We start from the raw sequence: 12235 nt of genomic DNA on the forward strand, positions 1-12235 counted from the left end.
CAGGAAGACCTGAGAAATGAGTTGTGACTTTTTTGAGTTGTGTTGTGTTTGGGCTGAAATAGCTGGAAGTCTCCAAGAAAATGTTGCAGGGCTGCTCTCCTTAATGTGCTCCCACCACAAGCCTTATGAAGAATAGCCCCATGTAGCTGTTTGACATCCACGATCTGTCCATCATGGATGTCAAACAGCACAGTGTTCCTGAGACTGTCCATTTGTGTGGGTGCAAAATGGCTGTTTTGATACAAACAATATGGGATTTCACTTTGAGTTACTATTGTATATACTCTTCCGCTAAAACATGTTCAAAACTTGTCCCAACTTTTTAAACTTTCTCTAATTGTTGTGTATGTTTCTAGCTTTTGATGGTTCCTTGTTTGCGTTATGTGCTGCGATGGTGATGAAATCCTCCATGTATGGTTACTAAATCAACAAGACAGCATTTAACTGCACCGATCACGAGCTTGTCCACACCTCATAAATGATGGATGTTGCATCAGCAAAGTGTGATTAATGAGAATACACAAATTAATTTCAAGGGGAGCACTTGTCAAGAGTCCATACTGATGAAAAGCTGTATCTCAAATGCATGAGTGATGTTCGGCCTGATGATAATGATCATGATGATGAATCACGTGGAAACGCCAAACAAGCAGGGCGACTTTGTGGCTCCTTGAGATGAAGGAAAAAAAAGACAAACTTTGAGTTTCGAGGCAGCTGTGTGTGTGTGTGTGTGTGTGTGTGTGTGTGTGTGTGTGTGTGTGTGTGTGTGTGTGTGTGTGTGTGTGTGTGTGTGTGTGTGTGTGTGTGTGTGTGTGTGTGTGTGTGTGTGTGTGTGTGTGTGTGTGTGTGTGTGTGTGTGTGTGTGTGTGTGTGTGTGTGTGTGTGTGTGTGTGTGTGTGTGTGTGTGTGTGCATCTTTCAGTTGTCTAGTGTGTTCAAAATAATGAAAAACCTCATGTCACTTTCAATTTTAGATCTGGTTCTATACGAATGACATATTTAAGAACGCGGGAATCCCAGAACCTTATATCCAGTACACAACAGTGGGAACTGGTGCCATCGAGGTCATCTCTGGAGTTCTGGGGGTGAGTAGACATTAATACACTTTAAACACGCCAAGTTTAACATTATTATACCGCTTTGTCTGTATTTTGAATAGAGCTTGAGCACCTTATCAATTAACAATGGGGGGTTATTGAAAATGTTTGTGCATCATGGAGAGTTTCAAGTATTTGCTCGCCAAGTTTTCGAGCTTTGATCAGGCAAAACATAAACATATTTTTGACTCCAGGAACAGGTTGAAACAGTAAAGATGGTTAAAGATGGACCTGTAGTGTTTTGTGTGTCTTTTTATTGTTCTTTATTATGTTGTGCAGAAAGTAGTGCACTGCAAACTTGAATAGACCAGCTGTAGTGGCTCTGGTCTGTGGTGTTCCTATGACAATATACATTAAACAGATAAAAGTTATGTAACAATTGTTATTATTATAAGATCTTAGCATGTCTTTTTCTTACTTTGACTTTATTTATTCATCACACTAGCATCTTTATAATTTAAGTCAGCCACATTTTTCCAAAAAGTTCATGAATTACCTGTATGTTATACTACTACTACTGAACCAGCTGAAATGAGGATAAAAGATTTTCTTCTTTTTTAATGGTGTCTTAATATTGCCAGCCAATCACAACTGCTCCTGCCTCTTTGTCCACCTTCCAGTGTTTTACTATTGAGCGCGTGGGCAGAAGACCTCTGATGATTGGCGGCTTCCTCTTCATGGGACTGTGCTGTGTTGGGATCACTATGTCCGTCCTCTTCCAGGTACAGTGTCACCTGATGTCCTGCTGGTGCAGGAATATATTACTGTATATTAACTTTCAGACTGTGGTGGAGGACAGAGAGTGCAATGATTTTTAATGTGACTGAGGACAATAACAAATTAACATAATTTACACAAACTAAAACCTTAAAACTCACTGAGTCAACATTTTAGTTTTCTTCATTTTCATTTTTAATTTCATTTATTCAGTTAAAAACATCTTTAAGAATTTGGATGTACTGTAAGAATAAGAGTAAACATTTACCAAATACCTTCTTGACAGTACTGTAAGTGACACTGGGAAACCCCTATTGACTTATACCCATCAGTACAGTACAAACAAGAATGTAATTATGTGTAATTACAAAGTGAATGTCAGGGGCCCCACATGGTACCAATCATGCTGCTCATATGTTACATATAGTCAGGATGATCAAGTATGGTTAAATGAATAATTGTGAAAGAAAACTGTGCAAATTGTTCACTAATGTTCACAACTCGTGACTTGAGACTCATGACTTGTGTTTGACCAATCACAGTCGGAGATGGCCCTCATGCGCTACATCAGCGTGGGATGTGTAGTTGGGATCATCGCTGGCTTCTGCATAGGCCCAGGTAATCATTTTAGTGAATCTACCCTCCCTGTATCCCACCTGAAAACACTGTCCAAGCTCACATGGTGGGGCGCTCCTGTGTGTAAGGTAACACTGCTCCCTGCTGGACGCTTTCACAATAGCATGTACCGAACCTAAACCCCAGCATCCCTCCCTCTCTTCCTCTCTTCCTCCCTCCCTCCCTCCCTCCCTCCTCCTCTCCTCCTGACTGTGAAGAGATATTGTATTTCATTAGTCTTGTAAATTAGGAAATTATAACTGCCACACTACATCCATTCCCACAGTCATTTGTACTCTGGATGAGTTGAATGAAGTGAATTAAGAGGCAATAGTTTACAACATTGGGAGCCACGTTGAGTGGACCTGCGAGGAAGATGAATTAGAATGAATCTGGTTTACATAGCATCATCCGTCAAGTCGGCAAAATCTATACTTCGGCACACGGACCAGGATTCCTGTTGCTGCAATTAGACTTTTTAATGGCTCATTGTTCGTAAGCTAGCCGTGATGAATACGATCCGCCTCACACGAAAACCTTGCGTGCACAATGACACCCCCCATACATACCACAGATGTTGACAAATTATGGCCTAGTTATTGGCTTGATGATATTAAACCTTCCTCCATGCAATTATCATGCACAGATAATGAGGATATCATTCAGAAAGCTCGTCATTAGAGCTTTTACTAATGTATATTTCTCCCGCATAGCTTTTATGTCTAACAATGAAGAATTGTGTGTTTAAAGCCAAAGACAACATCTCCTAGATCCTATATATCATACTAATGAATTGCACAAGTCCAGACTGAAGCTGTTCTGTTACTTGTGGTTCGTACTTGGAGTTCTGCCAACTTAACAAACGTCTTCCTCTCTTGTCAATCTATGATCGCTGAGTAATGAAGTCATAATGAAGTACACGCAGAAAAAGGAGAGTAATATAATAGCACTGGGGCTTGAGGAATGTTTATCATTTCTGTTCATGTTCTGTTTATTTTGAATGACTGCCAAAGAATAGTCCTGCGTGGGAATATTGATAAACTAATTGATGAATGAAGACGCTGATGTTAATTTCACAACACCCAATAGATTCATACAACTGTGCTGAGTGATTAAATGTGATTTGTATTGTGACAGCTTGATAGGATGCCTAGTTAGATCAAACCAATGGATGAAGTGGATGTGGGGTGAACCAGATGAAAAAGTTGCTGTTGTCAAAATAACAGATATCAGAAATAATCGGTTTGTTTTTTTTGTTCCCTCTGCGTAGCTGGTGTCCCGTTCCTGATCACTGCGGAGCTGTTTAAGCAGTCACACAGACCTGCCGCCTACACCGTGGCCGGCTGCCTCAACTGGTTGTCCAACTTCACCATCGGCTTCGTCTTTCCCTTCCTGGAGGTCAGAGAAAAAAAAAACAACAACTCTGCTTTTAGTTTCATTCATTCATCAGATGATTCAAAGAAGGCATCTTGTGGAAATGCATGTGACTTGTTGGGTATAATTTTGATAACAAATATTTTGGTTGTTTGAATCTGTAGCCTTGTTACAGTAGCTTTCAGGATTTTCACCTCAGGGTCTGTTGTGGCTCCTCGTGCAGTGTCAGACACGGCGCAATAATGACACGGGCTGTCTGCTTTAGTCTGAAGAGAGGTGACTCCCCAAATACCAATAAAATGACCAATTAAAATTTGCGACCTAGCCGTCCTTCAGTGACAATGATGTGTGATGTGGGAAGTGTGGATGAAAATCTACATGGCAGCAGAAATGAAAAACACAGAGACTCTCAGAGATGTCACAGGCTTTTGCAGTTTCTCCTTGCCTCTGGTCTCAGTGTGAAGCTACAGGCCAAATGTCTTATCCTGGACCATCTGCGTTTGTACTAAAACTGATAACAATTTTCACATCTGACTCTGTTTTCCATAACACAGCCTTCAACATCAAAGCCTCTAACTAGTAGCTGCTATGAGATGTCAAGGTCAATGTTCCTGTGTAAAAAATAGAAATATATGGCTTTGTAAAGCTTTCATCTCTTACGTTCTATTTAATTGAGGAAATCAGGGTGTGTATGTTGGCTGCTTTTTTGTTGCCAAAACAGCATATGATCAAATCAAAATCATCCATACAAGAGCTGATGTTTAATTTTCTTATTTAACTCTGTAAGTACTGGATGTATTGATCCATTACATCCTTGCATGTATATGGACAGAAGGCAAAATGTACTTTTTACTCCAATTTAAATCCAGTCATATTTCTCTGAATTGTTTTGTGACATATAATTAGAGACAGTTCATCAAGGTGAAAGAACAGTAAATCTGAGAGACTACGACAGCAACAACATTGAATTGAATCCTACATTTTCAATCACAGCAGACATTTCAACTTGTCATAGTTGTATTTATTCATTTATTGTAGTCAATATTAGTCAATAAACCAGTGGGTCTCAAATCTAACAGCACTGTCTCTAGTAGTGGGAGCCCAAAACAAATCCTTATAATATTACGTTTCCTCCTTTAAGCTGCACCAATCAATATTTTTAGCAGTGGTTCAAATATCTTGTGACAATCCCACAGAAATGTGACCTAACTCTGCACCTCCCCTCCACTTTACAGAGCGTTTCAGCAACGTTCAGCTTTTGTTTCTGTCCAATAACTTTCCCACAACCCTCCTGGTTTACTCTCAACACAAGCAGATATATATTTTTTTAGCTTTTTATCACTGTGCTACCTGCCCAGATATTAGCAGTTAGTTGGTTGCTGAAGAAACAGATAGAACAGTAGGTGGTGACCTACAGTAAACAGAGCAAAACATGGTATTCATCTCACAGTCAGTATAGATTAAAGCAGAAGTAAGCGATCCGGTGGTTTTGGCTAACTTCTTGTCAGCAGATGGAGTTAGCAGTCCCCGCACTCGTCCCTACGTCACCACATTCACGCGCATCCCTTGGCTGCACACACAGAGAGGACCGCCCCTTTATGCCGTTCTCTCTCCTCATTGGATGAAGGTTGTAGGATACTAGGAAAGTTTTCTCCTCGGCTCAGAGCAGAGCAGAGTGACTGACAGACCTGTGTTTCGGACCAAACACTCTATATAAGTGATTGCTGCCGGAAGATATAACTATTTAAGACTCATATTAACACAAACATTCCGCTTACTTCTGCTTTAAAAACATGGCTGAATGGTGTAGTTCAATGTTTTTCAACCTTGGGGTCGGGACCCCGTGTGGGGTCGCCTGGAATTCAAATGGGGTCGCCTGAAATGTCTAGTAATTGCTAAAATAAATTACTGATAAAAATATTTTTTTAACTAATTATTATTCTTTTTAAAATTACGATTAAAATCACCACACACAATCTGAAACAACTGTATATACTTTCACTTTCTCGAATATAAATCGAGTTCAAATAAAATGCAACATATAAAAATATCTGAGCTGGCTCATCTTGATTGACACGCTCGCCAGAAATTTGTGATGTCAAAATGGGGTCAAGAGCCAAAAAAGGTTGGGAACTTGTTGAACCTACTCTGCTGGATGTTTAGAAAGATAACTGTTTGTCCACATGTCCAAACAACTCTGAAAGCTAGCAAATAGTTAATGTTCACCAAGACGCCGAAAATCAATTAGGAGTTCATATCTGGGTCCTTGACCATAAAGATAATCCATGAAATTAATCAAAAGTTCTTTTTTGATGTATAAAACCAACACTGGCCTACTTTTCATGTTCTGAAGTTCTTGTAATTCTTCTTTAATTTGTTCTCGTTAGTCTCAGTGTCGCCCGTCACTGTCTGTGGATCCTGTTTCTGTCTCAGTTGTTTTGAGATGGAAACTGTCAGCTGACTTCTGCCTCTCTTTCACACTTTGTGAAGAAAGTTTGAAATGACTTTGATCAACCGTTTGTATTCTTTTAATCACAGTTGCACTGTCTGTGTCCTTCCACTACAGATAGCGACAGGTCCTTACTGCTACCTGATCTTCTCTGCGATCTGCCTGGGAGTCGCCGTCTACACCATCTTCGTCGTTCCTGAGACTAAGAACAAAACATTTATGGAGATCAGCCAGATGTTTGCCGCCAAGAACAACATACTTGAAGAGGAGCTGACCAACGGTCATTTGAAGTTGGCCATGATGAACGGCTACGGAACGCTCGGCCAGCATGACGAGAAGTAAAAGCCCAGGAGGAGGGAAGAGGAGGTGGACCTTCATGTTTGTGATGGTTTCACCTCGAAGTATGGGAAAGGAAAAAGGAAGAACTGTGGTTCCAAGGAGATCTGCTGCATCATGTGAAAACTACTAAGACCAATGCACCTACATGGATGCGTCATACGCAAACACACAAAATGAAAGATGGGCTTATTCTTAACAGTCAACACTCTATTGAAACCATGAATGATGTTTTAGACCGTCAATTTCTGGTCAAAATGTAACTTCTATACATTATGTGAGGTGAAGGTCAAGCAGTCATGCATTTCAAATCAGCCACGAAGGACATTTTAATCCATTCCTCTGCATTTTACAGTGTATACTTTATGTTGGTTTCTCACAGTGAGTTATAATCTCTGTATTAGTTTCACTTCCTCTGCAACAAGTCTCATGATCACTTTATTGTCTGTATTCAGTGTTGAATGACTTCCTTTTGTTGCTCGATACAGAGTGAATATATGTATCCAGTAACATGAAAACCGTTTATCTTAAGCTCAAGGTGAATGTCTTGATCCATAGCTTGAGCCTGTGTATGTTTTGTCTTTCGGTGATTTTTTTTTTTAGTCTCTTTTTTTACATAAGAGAGCTGCATATTGTGGCTACTGTGGTAGTCATTTCATATTTCTTATACAAATATTTGCATATGCATGTGTAAAGCTTTTCAAAGAGTTCTAATATATCAATATACCAAAATAGCTGTACAAGTTTGTTCAGGTGTTTTTAACTGTTATGTGTTTTACAAGCCCAATCTGTGTAATATATGGTGGAGTGACAATGAGAGATGTTACATAAAATGTAGAGGTATGAACGTGGGTGTCTTTTGCTTTTGTTTTTACTTATTTATCTTCATTGTATTCATAAGCAAATCATGCTAAAAATAATAATGTTCATGGCTATACTCTACATAAGTTTACCGCGCAGTAACTGCAAATACAAAAGCTAGCCAGCATCTGCTTCTCATTCATTTATCTGTGACGCCAATAACTGGAACTTGGCTCCAAACGTAGAAAATTAAAATGGAGGAATATCATTACCTGGCATTATTGCCTCTCACCAAAAACAACCATAAACAAAAATAACACTTGCAATTACAGCACAAATACCCATATATCAGGAAACAAATACCCCAATAAAGTGTGGGCCTCAGACAATCACAGCCGCGATGATTCCCAGTACTGGTGTAATAAAAGAATATTGTAGAAGAAACAGTGAAAGCCTGAAGAAGCTGTTTATTCCAGCTGAACTCAAACTGTAGAAGGGGAAGCAAATGAAGGTACCACTTATACGGCACTCCTGACTCTATAAAGGGTTTATGTGTGGTAATGTAACTGACAGCTTTATTAAGGGTTAATAGATCACATACTTGGAACATGCTAAATTAATAATCATTGGAAACGGCAGCTCAGAGAACAGATCTCACTAGGTCTATTCAGTAGGCTCAGAGGCTTTCAATCATATCACATGACCTTCATCTGCTGATGAAGGTTTGGTCGTGTCGACTGTCCAACACAAACAACAACCAACCACAACAACTGATGAAATTAAAATTGATCGAAAGCTCCAGAATCGCTACTGAGTGTGAAAGCAAATATATATCTCTCCTATTGATAACAATGCATTGATAAATTATGTGAATTTATTCTTAAATGCTCCTGGGTATCTTGCTTTTTAATGAGTCACCAAGTCTGTAGATGTTAATGTTTTATATTGCACATGGCTTTTGGAGATGCTCTGCAGCTCTAACACAGAAGGTAAGAGGTCTTCCTATTGCACTGTGGGAAGGTGTGGTATCATGAGAGAGAACATTCTGGAAATCACGGATAACTCGCCAGCAGATGTGTGTGTTTGAGTGTTGATATGTATGATATGGATTGATATATGTGGAGTTGTGTGTGTTTGTTGAGAGATTGGATGGCTTTGGGGAGAAAACTGTGCAAAAGTCTGTTGGTGCGTGTTTTTGTGGAACCTGTATCGCCTCCCCGAGGACAGGAGTTCAAAATGGACGTGACTGGGGTGGGAGGGGTCTCTGGTGATGTTTTTTTTGCCCTGGAGAGGTATCGGGTGTCTTCTAGAGTATAGGAAGAGTTATAACTAATGATTTTTTGTGCATTTCTTATGACCTGCTCTTATGCTGTGATCACAATGAGGAGTCTCAGCAACAGCACCACTGCCTCACTGCTAGCTGACAGGGCCATCATCATCATCACAACTGTGTCGATCTCTGCCAAGGTTGCAAATTTGCTGTATACCATGTGATGGTGCAGAGCAAATCTGGGAGTCATACAGTACGTTGAAGGATGGAGAAGTGGCACTCGGCTCTTTCTCATCCGTTCCCACTGCCTTTAGGCTGGCTGATCCATCTGTCAGCCCCCTGCAGAAGGCCCCGGCAAACCCCCGACTGAGGCAGGATGGATAAATGTTGTCACATCCCTGCTCGTCCTGACACCACAGAGGAGAGAGAGGAAGAGAGAGAGAGAGAAGAGAAGGGACCAGGTCACATCAGCATATCACATCTGGATTGTTTAGGGGGTGTGGTGTATGTGCTGTACACAGGGCCGTTGCTAGGAATTCTGGGCCCCTTTAAAGAATACTAAAGTGGGCCCCTAACTTTTCCAGTTTTTTTTGGACTACGTATGTATTATCATTTCTTATTTAAAGATAGATAGATAGATAGATAGATAGATAGATAGATAGATAGATAGATAGATAGATAGATAGATAGATAGATAGATAGATAGATAGATATAACTTTATTCATCCCGAAGGAAATTATTCGGCCAGGCCGCTCCAGAGGAAAATAACTTAGTTAAAGAAAATAAATAGGATACAAAGAGGAAAATATATGATAAAATATATCCTGCAATGTCTAGACAATGAATATACACGACAAAGGAGCAACCTAGATATAAGTTAAAAGTTAAAATACAGTGCAACATTAATTTAAATACAGTGCAACATTAAAGCAGAAGTAAGCGATATATTTGTGTTAATATAAGTCTTAAATAGTTGTATCTTCCGACAGCAATCACTTACATAGAGTGTTTGGTCTGAAACACGGGTCTCTCAGTCACTCTGCTCTGCTCTGAGTCGAGGAGAAACCTTTTCTCGTATCCTACAAGTTTTATCCAATGAGAGAGAACGGCATGAAGGGCTGTGTGTGCAGCCAAGGGATGCGCGTGAATGTGGTGACGTATAGACCCTTTCAGAGAGTATAAACAAAGACAGGTGTGGCTCATTAGAAAACGCTCTGGTACACTAAATGGAATGGAGCCTTAATTAGTATCCTTGGTAACACCTGTATTTGTTTATACTCTCTGAAAAGGTCTATAGGGACGAGGACCAATAGATCCATGACGAGGGCGGGGGCTGCTAACTCCATCGGCTGACAAGACGTTATGGTGCGTTCAAGGCAACCTGTAACTCGTGTTTTTCCGACCTGTGAAGTCGTACCAGTTCGATCTGGTACGAGTTCACGGGTCGGAAGTTACGAGTGGCCGTTATAGTGAACTTTCATAGGTAAAACAGGTCGGAAAAACACGAGTGGGTTGCCTGGAACGCTACAAAGTCGTGGTACGGTACGGTTTCAAAAGCCTGCCTGGAACGCAGCATTAGCCAAAACGACCGGATCGCTTACTTCTGCTTTAATTTAGCCTACTTTGTTTTGACGCTAATGCAGCATTACTGAGTATTAGTCAGGGTCTTATGCAGAATAATTCAGTCATACAAAGATTAGACTAATGGGGTTTTTTGTGGGCCCCACTGGGCGCTGGGCCCCTAGAATTATCTTCACCTTACAACGGCCCTGGCTGTACAGTAAATCTGGGTGTCACAGCATTTTGCAGGCAAACTGGGTGATGGAAGGTCAACCTTTGGAGCTGTTTGATTTGCTGCTGCATGACAAATGGTCAGAAGAGTTTCAGTCCTGAGAGATATGGCCGCATACGGGCACTAGTGTGGCTGTTCATATGTAACGTCACTCCCAAACAAAGGGCTCCCTGTCACTGAGACTACAGTATATTTCTGTGGATAATGCCACAGTATCGTGCACATGTGAAAACACACACTCACACAACGCGAGCTCACTCCGCCTCGGGCAGGCAAGAGCGATAAATCAAACAAATAGCATCACAGTCTGGCGAAAGAAGCATTCCAACAGATAAAATGCTCTCCCACACAACAAAGCCACACTCACTGCGTAATTAATTGCAACAAATTGCCTCTTCCTCTCTCTGTCGGCCCCCACCTCGCCTCGACAAGCGCACTACACGCTCCTGCGCGCGCGCGCGCTATGTGTATGCGCACAAGCCAGCGGCACCGGTGTGTGTGCGCATAGCGGGTACACGCGCACGCACACGCGCGCTTGCACGAGCCTGCACCCTTCATAAGTGCTTTAATGTGGCTTATTGCAGTGTGCGGTCCCCTTAGCCGTGGAAATATTCGCTTGACGGATGTGCTTTGTCGCCGGCGCTCCCCGACGGAGGGCGGCTGTCAGGGAGGAGATGATAACATTAACAGGGAGGCAAGGCGATGACAAATGCCTGTTATCAGCGAACGAGGCCGGTGACAAATCGAACGGCAGCGCCCAGGCAGCCCCGGCGCGGCGTAATAAAAAAGAAGATGGATGGCACACCCAGGCAGGGCCCGCGTTAATGCGATTTCCACTGCTCTCCCTGACTCCCAATTAAGGCTGGGAGGGAGGGAGGCAGGGAGGGAGGGGTGGTGGTGGTGGTGGCAGGCAGGATGAGAGAGAGAGGGAGAGGGAGAGATGGAGAGATGTGGAGCACAGGAGAGAGGAAGGAGAGACTGGGATGGAGATGAGAAGAAGATTGAATTGTGAAAGCCGGAAGGAAAATGAAGGTAGTTGCAGTGGCACATTAAAAAAAAGAAAGAAAAAAAGAGGACAGATGTCACTAAGGATGAAGTGAGTGTCAGGAACAAAGTGGAGGAACCACAACAGAACATGCAGCTCTAATTGTCTGCAGAGCCCATCTGCTCCCTCCCTCTCCTCCTCGCTCACTCACATCTCAATCAGGGCCCTGGCTGTCTCAGAGGTGCAGGGTTGTTATGTGTCTCAGCGGCCAGGTGGAACATCATTAGAGACATGAATGACCCCCCCCCCCCCCCCCCCCCCCTCCTCCCCAATCATACCCCTCTCCCATCTCTCTTTACCCCTCCATTATGAAATGTCTGGGCAGATTCCTGCTCCGACAGGTTGAAGCTCCTTGATTAGCAGTATCAGTATGGATCGGTCCGGCATGCTCCTGTGGTTTTTCTGCTGGCCCAGGATTAAAGAGCTGCTCCCTAAATCAGCTCTTATAAAAACAGAGCTGACAGACAGCCTATGGCTTACGGGTAGACAGAGCTATAGCGATGAGCTACGACTCTTTCCAGGATGACTGTTCCAACTTATCCTGTCCAAGGACCCAGATGTTATCTCTTTGCTAAAAGGATCAGTGCAGGATATTGAGAAATTGCCTCGGGATGAGGGGGCATCTGTGCCCCAATACCCAAGGGCTGCTGTTTTGTCACTCTGACAGTGTTTTATAAAAGGCTGAGGAAGCTATGGGAAGCCTGCAGAAGTAGGGGCCCATATATCTCCTGCTATTACA

At 42.1% G+C, this 12235-nt stretch overlaps 1 protein-coding gene across 3 annotated transcripts in view; it reads left to right on the top strand.

Moving 5' to 3' along the window:
• Positions 1-7401, top strand: part of slc2a15b (solute carrier family 2 member 15b) — a 66933-nt gene extending 59532 nt beyond the window's left edge. For all 3 annotated transcript variants that reach the window (XM_083975231.1, XM_083975232.1, XM_083975233.1), the window contains 5 exons: positions 974-1084; positions 1717-1818; positions 2356-2431; positions 3699-3826; positions 6369-7401. In XM_083975231.1, the coding sequence (XP_083831357.1) occupies positions 974-1084; positions 1717-1818; positions 2356-2431; positions 3699-3826; positions 6369-6593 (642 nt within the window). In that variant the 3' untranslated portion in view covers positions 6594-7401. The remainder of the gene's footprint in view (positions 1-973; positions 1085-1716; positions 1819-2355; positions 2432-3698; positions 3827-6368) is intronic.
• Positions 7402-12235: the final 4834 nt, after the last annotated feature.

Source organism: Trachurus trachurus (genome assembly GCF_905171665.1).
Source record: "Trachurus trachurus genome assembly, chromosome: 1".
NCBI classification, from domain to species: domain Eukaryota; kingdom Metazoa; phylum Chordata; class Actinopteri; order Carangiformes; family Carangidae; genus Trachurus; species Trachurus trachurus.